An 18,672-nucleotide genomic window follows, 5' to 3' on the forward strand; every position below is an offset into this window, starting at 1 on the left:
CATACACCAACTTATCCCCACTTTACTGCACCTTTCTCCAGCATTCACCGCTAAACTAAAGGTGAAACTGGCATTGTTAAAATGTATTCACTGGTGTACAAAACAGGGCAGAAGAGATGTTTGACATGGACTTAAATGCCACAAATGAAGATTTGAGAAACACTTTTGTGTCATCACATTTCCTCTGAAGTCGTTTTCAGTGAATACAGAACCCTCTGGTGAAGACGCCCCGCCTAAAGCGAGGGGAAATCCCTGTAGAGTGTAGAGCGATCTGCTTCAGTGTCAACTCTTTGAAGCAGGAAGGTAAGTGTGAGTGGGGGCTGTTCTCGGTTCTGGTCCTGCGTGTGTGGGTGTGGATGTATGAGGAGGGTCAGGTTTATCCCCACAGGCAGGGAGGCCTTGGCCTGCGGCTGAACCTCACACTCTGACAGCTGGTGTTGACCTGAACTGTGCCCCTCATGGGTCGCCTCCCTTTCTCTCACTCACACACACACACACACACACATCAGGAAATCACATAACTGCCTCATGCACATTTTTAAAGAACACCTGAGAAGGAAAAGGCATCTATACGTGTCTGACGCAGGCACACAAGAGAGGAAAAAAGAAAGCAGAGGAATTTCTTTAGGATTTATTTCACCTGTGTGGTGAATAGAAAAATAGGATGAAGACAAAGCCTTTGAAGGGAAATCTAGAGACCATTTTTAATTAATTGCTTGCGTAGTTTGAAAAAAAAAAAAAATCCATAACAAATTCAAAACATTTGCATTAAGAGCTTTGTGCCTTTCTTTTCCCTGCAACCAAGAGAAAACAAAGTAGAAGTATCTTTGGAATCCATCTCAAGGGCTAATTATAATACATATCATAATCTGCTTTATCTACTACATCAAAAGTCCTATAAATATTTTTTTCCTCATATTTATATGCTGAAGTAGCATTCAAGATTGGAGCGTCTTTTAATATTACACTTTTTTTTTCTTAAAAAAAAAAATGGCCAAACAAAAAGTATGAACAAAAAGTACCACCAAAGTTCAGCAAGTCACATTTTTCAGTAAAGAAAACCTTATTCGTGCAACTACATTTAACAAAAAGTAAAAGTACCACGTATGTAACCTTCAGGATATTTTCATCTTAAGCATGACTCTGTACAATTTTGCATGTTTTTCCTACCTCCCACAGTAGTCAACACAAGCGTACAATGACGTAAGCCGCACACACTGTAGCCGCTTTTCCATTTCGGCAACACTTTTTAAGCCTTTTGTATGTCAGTTAATGACACCTGTGTCACCTAATAGAGTCCATCATGTGAGGCACTAGCCTAGCATTCCCCTGTTGGACCAGTCTTTCTCTGAGACCATTAATGCAAAAAAAGAAGCAGACACATAGTGAAACATGTTTCCAATTCCACACATCCGGTCATCTTTGGTATCGGGACAGTGGAATGCATAGTTGCAGTGATAAGAGGGAGCTGGTCAGATCTGGTGCTGCTCAGCATATGATTCAATTCCAGCCTCTAAAAAGACAGCACACTGCTGTTTGGCCTGGGGAAACAGGCAAGAAGGGAGGGAGGGAGGGAGGGAGAGAAAAGAGGGGGAGAGGCGTCTCTTTTTAATTCCTGGGTTCTGCAGGGCTTGTGGTGAGAGCAGTCAGAGAGATAGAGACGAGAGAGAGAAAGTGAGAGAGCAGAGCTTCCTCCAGCCCAGAAAGGAAGGAAGAGTTTCCGCTAGCGTCTGACTGTCTGACTTGCAAGAATGTCGCATTTGTGGCAGGGCTTTGCTCCTTTTTTTGGCAGGCTGTCTGTGACCAGCTGTCTCCTTTTCCTCTTTCTCTATTCCTCTGTCGCTTCATGTGTCTCCCTTCCAACCCAGTTTCTTTGGATTCTGCTTGGCTACAGCCGCCGCAGAGGAACTCAGAAGCTGATTGGTTTGCCGGACACGGTCCATATCGCCTAGTTGTCTTTTATTCCTGTCCAATATTTTCCCATAAATTTCAGCTTAAAGGTCCCGAGGTGGAGGGGGAGTTTATGACCGAGTCTGGTAAATAATGCCTGAGAGTCAAATCTCTCAGGTTCAAGCTGACCCCCTCACCGTCTGCCCTCCTCCTCCTCCTCCCCCGTCTGTCTGTCTGTCTGTCTGTCCTCCCCTACGAAGGAGTTTTGGCTTCGTATCGTCCCGCCACCGTGGAGCCATTACCGTTTTCCTGCTTGGGGGAGGAGCACCCTGGGGTGGGGCCGCTGTATGGAGAGGAGCTACTGCTGGTGGAGGTGGGTCTGTGGGGGAGGGACAGCGAGAGCGGCAGGGGGTTGTCAGACGGCGTGTTCAGGGCATCCCGATCCCGTTCTTGGGGGCGCAGGGCAGCAGAAGGTGGGAACGGGAACGCCAGAGGGAATCCAGTCATGTAGAAAAGCCTGCCGACACGCCGCGCCACCTGAGTAGACGAGAGGAGCACATAAGACTGTCAGCACAGTTTGGAGGGTTGTATAATGCATTCATGTTGTTTACTGTATTTCAAAGAGAGAGAGAGCAGAAGAAGAAAGGCTGTGGGGCAGGCTAGTTTAAGGGAATCAGCTATGCTACGCTAGCAAGTTTGTCTCTGGCCTATGGACAGAAACACACATTCCAACACTCACAAGTCCACTTGATCACACACAAACACACACACGCAGGTCTGTGGTGCGTGTACCTGTGAGCGGATCTTGAGCGCGGGCCCCAGCTTTAGTCCCATGGTGTTGAGCAGGTGCTCCTCAGTGAGCAGCGGTAAAGTCTCTCCGTCAATGGCCTGCTCCCGAAACACCTGGCGGAGACACAGGCGCTTCAGCCACAGCCCCGGCATACACGCACAGAAACACGCTCAACCCACAAACCTACACGTTCATTCACACAACCTACAAAACAGTGGTTCTATTCCAAAATGTTACATATCCATTTTAAGAGAGAAAAATACCTGAAGATTATCACTCAACATTTTTACAATATAATGGATCCAGCGTCTTTAGCAGCATGTTATCTCTTAAAGGGATAGGTTCAGATTTAACTTTCTCTTAATACAATATTCACATTAGAGTCCATGTTTCATGCAAAAATTATTTCTAGAGTTCAGCTGAATCTAAGAAGGAATTTTGTGCTGAAAAGACCAAAGTTTTGGAGGATAGCCAGTTGATTTGGCTAACTCAGACTTCTGAAGCCCTTATTTATTACATTAGGAAGGAATCTCTTCACGCCAGGGTCAGAATCATTATAATGATCGATCACTCTTTCAACATGCATATCAGCATGTGAGTATTGTTTTACAGGATAGGTTCATTTTAAAACAACAGACAAGTGCCCAATATGAACATTGAAACAGGTTTTGCTTGCTGTGATTATTCCTCCTGTTCATACTGACCATTAGATCTCCTCCAAATGCGTTTACAATGAAAACCCACAGTCCTCTTTTTATGCAAAAATGTATTTAAAAGTTAATCTGAAGATAATATGAGGCTTCAGCCGTCTGAGTTGGTCTAATAAAGTGGATATCTTCCACAGTTAATCTTTTTTTAGCAAAAAATGTCATCTGTGTCTCAACAGACTGTTTTCCTGTTCAGCTGCAGTAGAAGTATAGTAACAAAAAGAGGCACTAAAAAGACTAACTTTGAAAGATATTGACTTGATTTGACTAATGTGGACAGCTAAAGCTTCAAATAAACTTTTAAATATATTTTTGCATCACTTTTTCATTGTAAGTGCGTTTGGAGGGAATCTTGTAATGACCAGGACGACAGGAGCAATGTTTACAACAAGAAAAATGTGTCAATGTATGTTTGGGCACCTGACTGTCGTTTTAGGACAGACTTGAAAAATTGTGAACCCGTCCTTTAAGATCTCAACCTTTTAACAATATAGAATGTAGCAAAATATTTAGTTGCTTTTTAAAGATGGATATAAATGAAGGTAAGATTGGGTAACTTTTCTCAAATGCTGGATAATCCCATTTTGGAACAAAAAAAAGTGGCTACACATACACACACATTTACACACACAAGCTACAAGTGTACAACTAACTCACCCTCATTCACACAAAGCCCACAAACATGACTGCAATAGTGGAAATGACCTCAAAACACACATTAACATTCATGCATCCACACGCTCACAATAAACTTGAAAAAATGTTGCTGTGTAATTTCAGTGCTTCTGTCTAAACATAATGAGATGCCCTTGAAAATACAACAGTAGTGGTGTTGCAGTATGAATTATATCTTGGTCACTATTCTTCTACAGTTGGTCGTCAGCCTGCCCCTGGCCTCCAACTCCCCTCTCTCTCTCTCTCTCTCCTCCCTCTCCCTACGTCCTCACCTGTGTGTATTCAGCACATCCGGCCAGGCTGCTTATGAAGCCACACACGTCCTCCACACTCCACTTGCTGATGTCCTCCACAGGGTTTGCTGTGGCTGAGTCCTCCCCGTCCATGAAAAGACCTCCCATAGAGGCTGAAAGAGCAGCAGTGGGTGAAAATGATGTGTCAATATAAACACTGGGTACAAAGCTGCTATTACTGACTGAAGGATCTTGCTGCTGTTTCACCATTTTTTAGTGATACAGCACCCAAAAGCTGCACACTTATAGACCTGTGTGAAAAATATTTTGTGCTGCATTTTGGAGAAATGTTGACTGAATTTTTTTCATAGTGAGGTTTAACAGAAGAGTGTTACCAAGCAGTGGTATTGAAGATAATTTTCATAATTGAATAATCTGTTTATAGAATATTAGATACAGAGAGCTAAAGGTGATGTCTTTGAATGGCTTGTTTTGGCCAATCAACAGTCCATAACCCAAAAATATTAAATTTACAATCATATAAAACAAAGAAAAGATGCAAATTGTCTTATTGAGAAACCAGCAAATGTTTGGCATTTTTGCTCCATAAATCACTTAAACTATTAATTGATAATCAAAATAGTTGTGGATTAACTTTCTATTGTGATTTATGGATTAATCAACTAATAGTTTAAGTTCTACTGACTAGATTTTAGTTTTCTGTCATTAAGCTGCTCTTGATGGGAATCTGTATAATAAGATAAAGTTAGTGTTTGATAGTTTTCTTATGTTTATGAAGGTATTCCTATTTCACTTTGAGTGCAGCTGTGTTAGTACACATTTGGACAAGTGTGTGTGTGTGTGTGTATACTGTAACTATGTGAACAAACACCCCACCCTACCCCCTTTCTGCCCACGTGGCTGTGCTGCTGGTGGTGCATGAGGGTCACACTGGGGTCAGAGGCAGGGCCCCTAACAGGGAGAGGTCTCCACGCTGGAGACACGCACACACAGAGTGACGCTAATGGGTTTCATATGTCGGCTTTCAGCCTTATATGTGTGTGTGTTTTTGTGTGTGTGTGTGTGTGTGTGTGTGTGTGTGTCTGAGTCTCTCACCCGTGTGAAAGTAGGGGTTGGCGTAGGGGAATCCAAAGGGCAACGACTGAGCATGAAGAGCAGGCAGAGGTGGCATGAACCCAGGTGGCAGGTGGTACTTGATGTCGGCCTTGCCCAGTCCGGAGGTGAAGAGGTGGCGACTGGGTGACTCTGTACCTGCTGAACTACACGGGGCGCTCAGCCTGCCTGAGCTCTCTCCAGTCTCCTTGGCACTGTCACACTCTCCCTTACTGCCGGTTTCTTTGCCCCCGTTTCTCTCCCTGTCCCTGGGTTTACTGCTGGACTTGGCACTGACACTTTCCCGTCTCTCCTCGCACATTTCTGTCTCACTGTCCGAGTCCTTCATCTCCTCATCCTGCCCCTCCCTGTCTCCCTCCCTTCCTCTGTCCTCTCTCCCTCTTGTGTGATCCCCAGCACGGAGCTGTGTCTGGGGGCCCCTGATTGGGGCCTTCCTGGATTCAGCATCTAGCCCAGCAGTGGAGCTCTGTGCCTGGGTGTCTTTGGGTGTGGAGGGTGCCCCTGGTTGTTGCTGCTGATGGTTGAGGGTTAGGAGGGGTGTGGCAGCTCCATGCCGAAGCACCAGCATTGCATTGGAGCGGCGGGCCAGTTCCTCACGGAGCGGATGACCCTCTGGGATGTCGTGGAGGCTCCGCAGGGCCGGGTGGTCGGAGGGAAGACCGGGAGGTAGAGCTCCCAGAGGGTCGGAGCCCAGCAGACGTTGATGCTGCTGCTGTCGCTGGTGGAGACTTTCCAACTCCTTCTGTCTCAGAAGCTCTGCTGACATCTCAAGTCTGAGTGAAACATATACAAGCCAAACATTTAAAGTCATACAGTATTTCGTATGGCTGTATATGAAAAACATGACTGTGTCTACTAGTTTGCAAACCCACATCCTAAAACATATTTTCACCACTATACATGGCTGTCATAACATTACAACACACACCTGGCCAGATTCTGCTTCCTCAACATCTCCTGTTGCCGAGCAAAGATCTCAGCTTGAGCTGGTTGGAGGAAACCATAACCTGTGATAAAAAATATAAGCAAGAAAATGCAAACACAACTGTGAGTAAAAGTTTTTTTTAAAAATGATATAGAAGCTCCCAACTGTTAGAAACAGTGTGGAAATGACACAAATCTATGAGCACAGTAAAAAGCTATATATAAGTTACCAAATGGTGCTCTGCAGAACATCATTGATGACTCACCAGGGGCCTGGCAAAGAGCAGAGGGCATGCCCAGAAAAGGAGGCCGCAGGTGAGGTCCTAAGGCGATATGAGGGGCAGTTGGAGGGGACAGGAGGGGCGGAGGGTGGGACAGATCCCTGTGGACACAAATATAAAAAAAGACAACATTAAGTTTAATTTCACTGAATACATTAAAATGACAAAAGCATTAACCATGGAGGGATGTATAATGAATGATTCCCTGTGTTTAACGAATAGCTGAAATAATTTAGTTTTTTTTCTCTGTTCTCTGTACGTCTCAACTCTCCCTTTCGTGTGTGTGTGTGCGTGCGCTCGCTGCCACACCAATGTATGCGGTGTATTTTTATCAGTGGAGCTCCAGAGGCCCCCGTGTCGCCCCAGTGCCTCATCAGTCTTGTCACGCCGCAGCAAGCGCCGCTGGCCATTGCTGTACCCTGGACTGCAGCCTTTCCTTTCCCTGCCGCCGCACACATGCGCGCGCACACACACACACACACACACAATATATATACACAGAAACACACACACACACATATACACACAACTCTACAGCCACACACATAATGAGGGTTGAATGCACAATGCCAGTGTGTCATGCTCCGACAGCTGGGGCGGACCCTGCGTCTTGACCGGGGCCATGGGCTGAAGGACCTTCTAATTAACACTCATCCCTCCTCTCTTCTCTCCCTTTTTTTTTTTTTTTTTACGCCCTTCTCCCTGTTTCCCTCCCTCTCTCCCTCTCGCTCTCTTGGCTGCATTGAAGCCAGTGAAAAGATGGAGCGTCCTGCAACCTCTGCTTCTGAAAAGGCCTCTCCATTATTGGCTTCGTCTTTTGTCCTCCTTGAGGGGGAAAGGCGCCTCTCACCTTTCTCCCTCTCCCTCCGTCTCTTGTTCTGTCTCACACATCTTTTTTTCTGTTCTTTACTCCCATCTCTCCATTTCTCTATGACCTCTGAAAATCTGTCTTGTTCTCCACTTTTATTCCTCTTGCTTCTATGTAGTTTTCTCTCCCCTCTTCATCACTCCATCTCATCCCGTCTCTTCACCCAGCCTCTTTGTATCTCTTTCAGTTACTCTCCCACTTACTGCAATCCACCTTCCCTCATTCTATCCATGTTTTTTTTTCTCAGTCATGTGCACATCTTCACAGGTATGGGGGACATGGTTTTGAAGAAGCAGATAAAGCTGTTAGAGTGAAGCATCTGCACTTTGACCCTTTGGACTGTGTCAAAGTGTGTGAGGCTTGAAGTGGGTGATGATGCTGCTCTCTGCCTGCTCTGTGTCTCAAACCACAGCTGTTTCCCAGGGCCTTTTTCTGAGCTCACTTACTAGTTTCCTACCCACGCCTCTCCTGTTCCCTCTCCTTGTTTCTGTCCTCCTGAGCTGCTGCTATCACACCAATCAGAGCTCGGCTGTGTGTGACTGCCGCCACACACAAGCATACATGAGAAACAAGCTGAGGAAAACAACAAAATCAAAACCAACACTGGGACACATGCAACCGTAAATATTGTTTTGCAACTGTGTTCAAATTAGCTAGCGCCTGCATGTCTCCCGCCTCACTAAATGGTGAGGGAAAAGGAGAGAGAGAGGAAAGAGGAATTGCAAGGAGGGAAGGCACGCACACAAGAGTGGGGAGATGAGATGGGGGGGTTGGAGCCAGTACTGGCGGTGGTGGTGGTGGTGTGTGTGTGTGTGTGTGTGTGTGTGTGTGTGGGAGGGGGTGGGGGGGATGGGGGTGAAAACCATTCATCGATCGCCTGCGCCGCTGAAATGTTAATGCTAATCGTATAACCGCTCTCTCCGGCGGTGCCTCGCACTCCAGTGGCAGCTCCAATTAATCTTGGGTGAGGGCTGCGGCGCGTGACCCCGGAGCCGCGAGCGGGGGCCCCGCTAGCTGTTTCTTATGTAATTACACCGCCCAGTGTGTAATCACCTGGCCTAATCCCTCAGGGCTAGCAATTAGCCTTGCGACGCTCAGTTCCACTAGGCTATGCTAAGGCGCCCGCAAAACTCCCATCTACTCCTGCCATGGCTCCCGCATGCCAAACTCACATCACCCCCCCCCCCCCCACCCCCTTTTCTGATATTCCCTCTTTTTCTTCCTTCTCTTTGCACCGCCTACCGCTGCCTAGCGTTAGCCCGCAGATGAATAACGGTCAATTAAAGCTGCATGACTGGGGCTGCCAGGCGTCTGCGCCACCATAATTAGGCCTAATCACGGGGAGTGAGAGAGACAGAGAGAGAGAGAGAGAGAGAAGGAGAGAAAGAGTGTGTCTGACACTCCCCTCCACTCCCTTCCTCCATCTCTCCCTCTCTTCCTTCTTTTATAGGAGGCAATTTTGAGGGAGGAGTGGCAGACATTAGTCGGTTTGCTCTGGGGCCGTGTGCTTTTGTGCGTGTACATGTCTGTGTGTGTGTGTGTGAGTTTGTCTGTGTGGTTTTCTTTTTGCCCTATCTGTGCATTTTGTTGGCAAACCACTAACATGCTATAAAAAGACGAGGCAAAAACACTCACCTAGTTTTTGCATGAGACTGAAAATACTCAGATTCACAAATGCAAGGTGGGCTCATAATCACGTAAAACTATATCACTGGATCCCCCCCCCCCCCCCCCCCACCTCTCCCTCTCTCTCTCTCTCCCTCTCTCTCTCTCTGCCGGCAGTGAGGCCAGGGGCTCCTGGGGAATTCACTGGTGTGTGACGACCTGTCAGAGTGGCGACAGCGGTCCCGTCCCGCAGCAGCTCAGGCAGTGTGTGTGTGTATGCGCATCTGGGTAAGTGTGTCTGTGCGTGCATCTGCGTGCGTGCGTGTGTGTGTGTGTGTGACAGGGCTGCCCTTAATGACGGGAGCGTGGGGGGATTAGGAGCGCCGCGCGGCCGCCTTCGGCTCCTTCTCCGCAGGAACACATTTACACAGGAAGCTCATTAAAATGGATGAGGCTCCCTCCTCCCTCGCTCTCTCTCCCACCCTCTATCTTGCTCGCTCTCTCCCTCCCTCCCTTCCCTTATCTCACACTCTCTCGATCTCCTCACTCCCTATTTTGGTTCATCTCTCTCTCTCTCTCTCTCTCTCTCTCTCTCTCTCTCTCTCTCTCCGTCACTTCGTCCTCTCGCCATCTCCTCTCTTCTCTCTTGCCTCCCTCTCTTCATCCCCATTTTAAGCTCCAATGTTTTACACTTCCTCTCTATCCCCCTTTCTCTTTACTTTCCTCCACTATTTGCCTTGCAGATGCTTGGTGAGCTTAGTGCCATTTAAGGCCAGACAAATGGAGCGCCAGGCTCTAAGCCCATCGAGCGGCCCTAATGATTTGTTTTTAACAATGGGCCCTAATGGGCCCCAGATAATCAATGATGAGGGGTCGATGGAAAGGTGAACCACGGAGAGAGTTAGGCTGCATTCACACCAAATCAGGCAATGCGTGAAAAACGGCAGTCCCCTCATTCATTTGAACGGGGGCAGTGCGTTTACGCTGTGGGAGTAGGGACCGCATAGGACTCAGCCAAAAACCGCAGCAGCCGTCCAGCAAGAAGTTGGAACTGGATTCAACGCAACCCAACGTCACGCTGCGGTGGCCAATCACTTACATGCAAGCGCACATTCCTGGTGGATGACTTTGTAGAGTGAACGCCATATTCGGCTGTTTACCTCATGATCACAAAAGATAAAACAATTGCCCTTGTGAAAACTTTCTGGAGTTGTAAAATCCCGTCTGTGAGTTTTGCAAACTGCTGTGTGGTGTTTTGGCTTCTGGTAAGTCCTTAAATACATTTATCTATAACTTCAGCTCTGCTTCCTGGATGCGTGAAAAACGGCATCATTGTCTCGCAGGTACCTCGATCAACACGCCCCCCACCACCGACGCCCTGCTGGATTGCCTGATTTGGTCTGAATGCAGCCTTAGAGAGGGAGAGCTTCCATCTCTAACTCAGTTCCTCTGTCTCTACTTGTCATGATTCTTTTTTTTTTTAGATTTAACTCACCAATTATCATGATTTTAATTTTCTCTTCACTTTGCACTCGTTCCCGGCTCAGGCCTTTCGAAAAATTTCTCTCTCTGTCTTTTTGTGAAGGTTTTATATATTTTATGACAGTCAGGCCCTTAGACACAAATGTACACTACATGGCCAAAAGTAAGTAGACATTACACCAATGTGAGCTTGCTGAATATCTCATTCCGAACCCATGCGTGAGATTTTGGAAGTTGGCTGCAGGGATTTGCTCCCATTCTGCCACTAATATTGTGTCATCAGGCAAAGAGTCTGGCTCGAATTTGGCAATTCAGTTCATCGCAAAAGTATTGGATAGATTTGAGGTCAGAGCTCTAGTCAGGCAAGTCGAGTTCTTCCGCACAAACTGGGAAATCCATTTATTTATGGACATCACATAAAGACACTGTCATGTTGAAACGGGACTTCACAAAACTGTTGCCACAAAGTTGGAGGGACATTACTGCCTAAAACATAATTTTATGTTGTAGGATTAATATTTCCCTTCAGGGGTACTAAGGGTCTAGCCCAAACCATTAAAAACAGTCCCAGATCAAAAGTCCGTGGATAGGGGTGTCCACATACTTTTGGCCATATAGTTTATGTTCAGTATACACATTTTGCATCACTCTTTGTCTGTCTCCCTTTTCTTCTCGCATCCTCTCATTTGGACAATGGTACAAGTAATGGAAAGGGCACTTCAACATATTTTCCCCATTAACCTGTCCTTTATACTCACTCCAAAAAATATGTTGAGAGTGAAAGGGTTAAAGAGGTGAAGGTAGAGGGGGATGGAGTGAGGTAGGGATGGATGGATGGATGGATGGAGTGGGGGGGGGGGATGAGGCCTAGTTAACTCTCCCCGGTCCTGTGTGGCTAATTACTCTGTGTGCTGTCGGAGAACAGCCTCGGCTCACTGACTACATTCACACTGCACCACTGGCCTCACACACACATACACACGCACACACACACACACACACACAAATTAGCAGACATATTCACACAAACAAACCCAAATTCAATCCGCATAGATGAGCACACATGCAGACAGCCAGCTTGAAAAATGGAACAAACAAACACATACGAACAATCAGCCCCCCCCTCCTCGCCTCAACACACAAACACACACATACACACAATATATACACCCCCACAGCCTCCCAGAGCTGCACCACACAGCGCCTGGCCGCTCTGCTTCCTGCTTATATCCCCACCCCTACCCTTCACCACCCCCCCTCCCTGTCTCTCTCTCTCTCTCTCTCTCTCACACACACACACACACCCTCCCCCCCTGCTGCCGCACCGCCGGCCCATTATCGATCCCCCGCCTCTCCCTGCGCCACATAAATAATCGACAAGCAATTACCCGCCCACTCCCGCTGCCCCCGGCTTTGTTTGGGAGGCGCAGGGGCTAGCGCTGGGGGGAGAGGAGGGAGGAAGAGCCGCGGATGCAGGCGTGCAGCTCCACAGTGGTAGCCAAGAGGTTATTGGATCCTTAGTTCAGCCATGTATGTGGAGACGCACATACATTCACACACATGCAAACGTGCACTGTGGCACACTAACAAAAAACAAATATAAAATCAGATCTTGCTAAGGAAGATGGGAATGGATGACTGGATGGATAGAAAAGTGTAGTGGTGTAGTGATGCGAGCTGGCAGGTGATTAACTCCTTCTACTCTTTCTCCCACTTAAAAGCTTTTTTTCTGAAAAATCGTGACACTTGTTTCATTGTGATTTCCACATTTACATGTGCTCACGTCAATTGGGGCCTCGACTGCAGTATGTCTGTATGGATGTGGGCTTTATTAATGATGAATAATGCTGGTACAACTACAGCAGGGTTGAAGCAGTCATTTGGTCTGCAAGTGAGCATACGTTTGAATCCGTTTCTTACCGGTCGGTGTAATGTGCATCCCGGTGCTGCGGCAGACCCTGCTTGCGTCTCTGGCTGGACGAGGAGGAGCTGCCCGCCGAGGGCAGGTGAGCTTCTAAGGCCGCTGGATTCCTCACTGCTGCAGCCAACGCCTCCTGGCGAGCACGCAGCATGTCTAAATAAGGAACGAAGGGGGCAAAACAGGGAAAGAGCGCAGAGGGAAAGAGATGGGAAGAGGATAGAGTCGACATGACAAAGATGATGAAGGATTAATAGTTGAGGCAAAGAAGAAAGAAAAGACAGACTCAGAGGAAAAAAAAGCAGAGAGGAGGCAAGAAAAGAGGGGAAGTGAGAGAAGAAGATAAATACAAATTTAGCATCCAGCTGCTAATGTCTATACTCAGATATTAAAAGAAACACATCTTTGTAAGGAACATTTTTAGACAGAAAATCCTACCAACTATACATCTAACCAGCTTAGAGTTGATGGCTTATTTTAAGTGCGTCATACATTAACTGTAAGTGTGAACATGACAAGTTTTAGGGCAAAATAGTAGCAATGAAGCCTACTTTAAAAAGTTGTTTATTGTCCTGTGGTGATATATGTGAAGGCTAAGAATCCAGATAGCTCAAAAACTCCACTCGGCTCATTCCACTTTAATGCTGAAAATGATTGTGATGCATTTTCTAATCCCCGTGTTACACCCTTATACGCATGCAGAGACACACAAGCCCGTAAACGCACACGCGCTGAACAAATATAGACGAAACAGACATTTTGGCAGAGGTGTATGAAATTAGCACACCGCGCTCAAATCCATCTGTCACGCTGTGGAACTGAGCTGACCAGTTTCAAACAAATGTGAGAAAATAAAAGAGGTAAAACCGGCAAAATTAAAAAGGCCAGAAAGAGACTGTGAAAATAAGAATGTGCGTGTGATAATGTTTTCAAAACATATAATGGATGCTGTGTTTTTGTACCAGCGAGCAACAAGCAACTTCACACATTGGGTGCCGAGTGTTTTTAGCCCGTCTCACCTCCACCACCACCATCGCGCCTTCTCCCTCTATCTCTGCCTGCCCTCTCCCTCCACCTTCTGCCCTTTACCATTCGCCTCATTCCATCTCTTTCTTCGCTCATCCCTCTCTCTCTCTCTCCCCCGCTCCCAGCTTCCCTGGTTCTCTCTCGCCCTCGTAGGAGAAGAGGCCTCATCATTATCAGCCACGCCAGGCCACACCAGGAGACATGGCTTCTAATGAGAGAAAAATCCATCCTGCTCTCTCGCTCCCCTCCCTCTTTCTCTCTGCCTCAATCTATCTATCCTCTCTCTCTCTCTCTCTCTCCCTCTCCGCTCTTCCCTGCCTCCCCCCAGCCCCCTCTTTTTTAATTAGACAGATCCCTCGGGAGCTAGGGGCCATTTCCGCCGTCGGTACGGGTGTGATGTGTGTTTGTGTGCGTCTGTGTGATTTAGGTGCTTGCGTGTGCGTGCGTGCATGCCTGGCTGATTTTGTGTGTGTGTGTGTGTGTGTGTGTGTGTGTGTGTGTGTGTGTGTGCGTGCTGAAGCAGTTGAGCGGGGCGCCGGGGTGGGGGGGTGAAGCGACAGATATTAATGCGGCCTAGCTCCGGTGTATCGATCTGTTTGCTGCGCCAGGCCGCAGGGGACTCGGCTGGCGGCAGACAAGGGTGTGTGTGTGTGTGTGTGAGTGTATGTGTGTGGGTGGGGGGGTGAGGGGTGGGGGGTGGGAGGGGGGGGTTGTGAGAGATAAGGGAAGGATCAGAGGGAACTGGAGCCCCAGAGCGCACACACAAATACACACAGTCTGTTGTGCACTTGCATACATGGTGCAGGGGGTGACAGGGTGGAAGAGTTGACCTCTGTGAGTTTCCTGTGGTCACAATCCCACCTCACCAATTATTTTGTATGACTGGCTCAGTTAAAGGGACACTCCAGCGATTTAGTATTGCACTTCCATAAAGTTTGGGCACTTCTAAGAGATGGATTTTAAAAAGAATGTTAAAATCGATGCAGCAGAGACCGGGATATCCTGACTATACTGCAGACAAAACACAAAACAAAGAAGAAACCCTAACTTTTGGCTGCAGATCCTAATTAAGGTAGAACTCCCAAAAACAATGGATCCTACATTTCCCATAATACAACTCAATAAGGTCTTGCATAGACTCTCTGGTCTAGCTAGTAGACACCCATGTCTTTCAAACAACACACGCTCAGTTTGTAACACAGGCTTTCTGTTAAAAAAGTCTCAAAGCTGAAATTTGTCAGACATAGTTCCTCCAGAGCCTCAGAGGAAATTATAAAACTGTTTCCACAGGCTGAGTGAGTCCCTGTGATTAGTAAATTGACCCTGACCGTGGCTGTAGCCAGGATTTTAGAAATACTGAGGTCATGAGTCTGGTCCAGTCACCATTCAACTGTATTTTCTGTAATCATAAAAACATAAATGCTGTTTCAAAGCATTCTTTATTCTGCCAAATGTTTAATTCTGGTGGGGAATGTTAAATCTATTTTATTTTCATTCATAAAAATCAGTAAAATGTTTAAATATTTGGTCCTCACAGTGGAGTTCCCCTTTAAACCCAGACGATACAAGCTGTACAAGACTGTGTGGAAATTTTTAATTTATTTTGATTTCTCTGTTTATTATTTCTTCAATTTCCCTTCTCTTTTTTATCCAGTCCATGATAATAAAGCTTCTCTACAACACTGGCAACATATTTTGCTCTCTCTCACCCCCTTTCTCTAATTCTCTTTCATGTGAGCAGAGAGGAGCAGGGTCACCTGGGGCTCTACCCTTCAGTGTGTGTGTGGGTGTGTGGGTGTGTGTGTGGGTGTGTGTGGGTGTGTGGGTGTGTATTGTGTGTGTGCACACAGAGTAGGTACTCAGATTCAGAATTTCCCCCTCTAAAACTCTTCGTGTTGCAGCTGCTGGAACACAAGGGGAGAGTCCCCCCAATTGCAAATTAGAGTCCTAATTGAGGACATGCAAACACTCAAACATATTTCTTCCTCTGCATGAGTTATTTTGGGAGGTCCCAATTTGCCACTCCGACCCATCCCGCTTATCCCTCTTTTGTGCCATCCCATTTTTCTCCCCGCCATCATTCCTGGAGTTGGGCCTAAATCCTCTCGGTTAAGCCCAGTTTTCCTCGGCGTGAGAATGCAGAGGAGTGCCGAGCTGATACAGCTTGGCCGGCCTCATGATGGATTTGGTGGATTGGCAGGTACACAAAAGCCGGCATCCATCCGCTAAAGCGCACCATACACCAGAAAATTAAGTATCTTTTCAGAAAGAGGTATTCAGCCAGTATCATAGGCTTAGCCAGCAGTAAATATGTGGCGAGTTTGTTCACATGCTGGAGTTTTCTAGCTCTTTGGGATGGTGATAAAGAGATGTTGTGTACAGCTTCATGTTTTCAAATCTGACTAAACTGCAGGAGACAAAACAGAAGAACGCCCCTTCCATCCCATCCCTCCCTCCACTTTCATCTGGATCTCTACCCCCACCTCTCTCTCTCTTTTCTCTCTCCCTCACTCTCCTTTCATCATATGAAGAGGGAGGGAAAGCCCTCTTGGCCATTTCTACAACCCTGCCACCCCACCACCTCCACCCCCAATTTCAGCCCCCCCCCCCTCCCTCCCAACTCTTCTTTTGCCCATCAGGTCCAGAGAGAGCCTCTCAAACAACACCTTGCACCTACACATTCACACACACACACACACACACACGCACTCAGAGTTCCTCCTCACCCCCGCCTCTTTCACGCACACACTTTCATTTTCTGTGCCCTACACTTCAAACACATGAAAGGATGCTCTGCGGGGACCAAGGCTAAAGGGAGAGTTGGAGGTGGGGGTAAGGAAAAGGATGAGGAGGAGGAAGAGGGGAGGGGGTATAAAAGCAGTGCTTGAGAGGGAGATGTATAGGAGAGATGGTGATGGGGGCCCAAGGGGAGGGGGGGGGAGTCACAGGGGCCCCATTGGAGACCAGGTCAATGTCAAGGGGCTCTCCCTGAAGTGATTCACGTCAGCCTCTCCAGAGACAAAACAGCGTCCCTCTGTCCCCCCTCCTGGACTGTTTGTCTCTGCGAGTGTCAGTTTCTTAACTGCTAATTGGAGAAAGGAGAGGATGTGGAGGTAGTGCTACAATAAGTTTTCTACATAAACTTGTAAACAGTCAGTGGATAGACGGAGGAAGCTGCCAGGTGTGAAAGAAAAGGAATGTTAGTAACACCAGAGGCTTGGCTGTCAGAAAGTGTTGGCAAAGCTTGTGATGCCCACGGCTCATCATCCGCTTAGAGGATCGGACACGCACAAACATAACAGTGGATGCAAACACACAAGTCACTATGAGCAAATCCTACCATGAAGTTGTGTTTTAAATGGTAGTTGTATCTTAGCATGTGATCTGAGAATCATTAATAAACCGTAAACTTGCATGTATGTGACTTTCTTTTTCTACATTTCTTGCTCCAGGGGAAGTTATTTATTCACTCCTCCCTCGTCTCTGTTCCTCCCTCATTTCCTTTGACCATTTCTCTCCTCATGTTTTTTTTTTTTTTTTTGCTCCTATTCCTGGTGTCTCTTTACCTCTGCATCTTCTTCTTTTAAGTTTCAAGCTTTTAAGTGCAGCTTGGAAGAAGAACGCACGTGTGCAGAATAAAGGATAGTGTGGAAACTATCAAACGATTTGGAATGTGGAAGTAAAGAAAGGGAGCGGGTATGTCTGTATTGCGCCAGAGCGTCTGCCTCATACCAGCAAGGCTTCTGGGAAAGGAAGCCAGCGATCAGACTGCACCCTGGGCCATAAAACCCCAACAATGCACTGCATCTTGCCTCTAACTCCTCTAAGACACAGGGAAAAGGCAATTAAAGCGTCTATAGGCTTCGCCCCCTAGATTTGCAGCCAGCAATTAAAAATCGTTACTAATCAAATAAAAATAAAAGTAGCTCAAAGTACAATTCGACCAGGACATCGATTGGATTTATGCTACTGCAAAAGAGCTTGTAAAGACTGGTAGGACTTAATGTTACATTCTTCACAAAACGTGAGAAAAAGGTTAACATTTAATGGTAGGCGCAGTGAAATGAGTATAAAGCCAACTTATAAAATCCAAATGAGGCAACTTTTCTCATTTTCTTCTCTCCCTATCAAACTACAATTCTCTCAAGCTAAAACCAGTAAATTTTATGTGTCTGTGGAAATTGAGAAAAACTGGGACACACTGGTGGTTTCCAGGGTGTTGGGAGATTTAGAGGGTTGGCAGGCTGCCAATGAGAGCTTGCGGATCAATCGTGGCGTTGGTGCATGCGAAGGCTTGTGGGTGTTGTTAACGGAAAGCCATGGTGGTCAGAAATCACCCTGAGTGACACTTTGACACTGGGTGGGCAAGCATCGCAAATAGAAATGTCAGCCGGGTTTTACAATGGCAGCAGTGTGGCACACCTTAACATGGTACCCTGAACACACTGCTTCACTCCGGGGTTGCAAAGCAGCACTGCATCTCAATGACTTGGTGACAGGTGATGGAAGAGCTGTTTTTTACAGAAGCCGGTGAAGTGCTTCCAAAGGAAACTCTTTTAGTTTGAAGTAAATCTCAAGTTACTTCAAACTACCTCTCAAGTTACTTCAAAATAAAGAAAAAAAATTAGAGTTCCTCCACAACTTTCACGAGTCAATTCTTACAGGTAGAGTAGGAAACATTATTCTGAATTTAAAAATAAAGTGTGCACTGAGTCTGTATGTTGTAAGAAGATAAATCTTATTGCACTGCAGATATTTGAAAGTCAATATGATGACGACAATGAAGACGACACACAAAAACACACACACACACAAATACAGAGCCTGTGGACTGACCATGGCCGGGCAGACCCATGCTGCTTGCCAGCTGGTAGAGGCGTTGCTGCTGCTCCTCATAGGATCCTTGCTCGCTGAGCGCTGACATCATGCGCCTGTAGTGCTCCTCAGGGCTCATGTGGCTGTGGCTGCCGCCTGCCTCCACCACCGGGCTCTGGGAGTTCTCTGAAGAGAGGAGGGAGACACTTTTATTATGACCAATCAGTGACCATCAATATCCAACTCATGAGGAGATAAATACTTCATTGAAACCGAAGGCTCTAAAATTCAAAGCTATTAACTTGCAAAAATGATGTCCAGCAC

General features: G+C 46.7%; 1 protein-coding gene across 6 annotated transcripts in view; it reads right to left on the minus strand.

Moving 5' to 3' along the window:
* Window positions 1-616: 616 nt before the first annotated feature.
* samd11 (sterile alpha motif domain containing 11) overlaps window positions 617-18,672 on the minus strand; it is an 87,256-nt gene continuing 69,200 nt past the window's right edge. For 5 of the 6 annotated variants that reach the window (XM_067591983.1, XM_067591979.1, XM_067591977.1 and 2 more), the window contains 8 exons: window positions 18,370-18,534; window positions 12,510-12,663; window positions 6,620-6,735; window positions 6,358-6,436; window positions 5,412-6,202; window positions 4,335-4,468; window positions 2,683-2,793; window positions 617-2,427 (listed from right to left, as the gene is read on the minus strand). In XM_067591983.1, the coding sequence (XP_067448084.1) occupies window positions 2,143-2,427; window positions 2,683-2,793; window positions 4,335-4,468; window positions 5,412-6,202; window positions 6,358-6,436; window positions 6,620-6,735; window positions 12,510-12,663; window positions 18,370-18,534 (1,835 nt within the window). In that variant the 3' untranslated portion in view covers window positions 617-2,142. The remainder of the gene's footprint in view (window positions 2,428-2,682; window positions 2,794-4,334; window positions 4,469-5,411; window positions 6,203-6,357; window positions 6,437-6,619; window positions 6,736-12,509; window positions 12,664-18,369; window positions 18,535-18,672) is intronic. The other variant, XM_067591978.1, reaches the window with a different exon arrangement.

Source organism: Thunnus thynnus, chromosome 6 (genome assembly GCF_963924715.1).
Source record: "Thunnus thynnus chromosome 6, fThuThy2.1, whole genome shotgun sequence".
In the NCBI taxonomy this organism is placed as follows: Eukaryota; Metazoa; Chordata; class Actinopteri; order Scombriformes; family Scombridae; genus Thunnus; species Thunnus thynnus.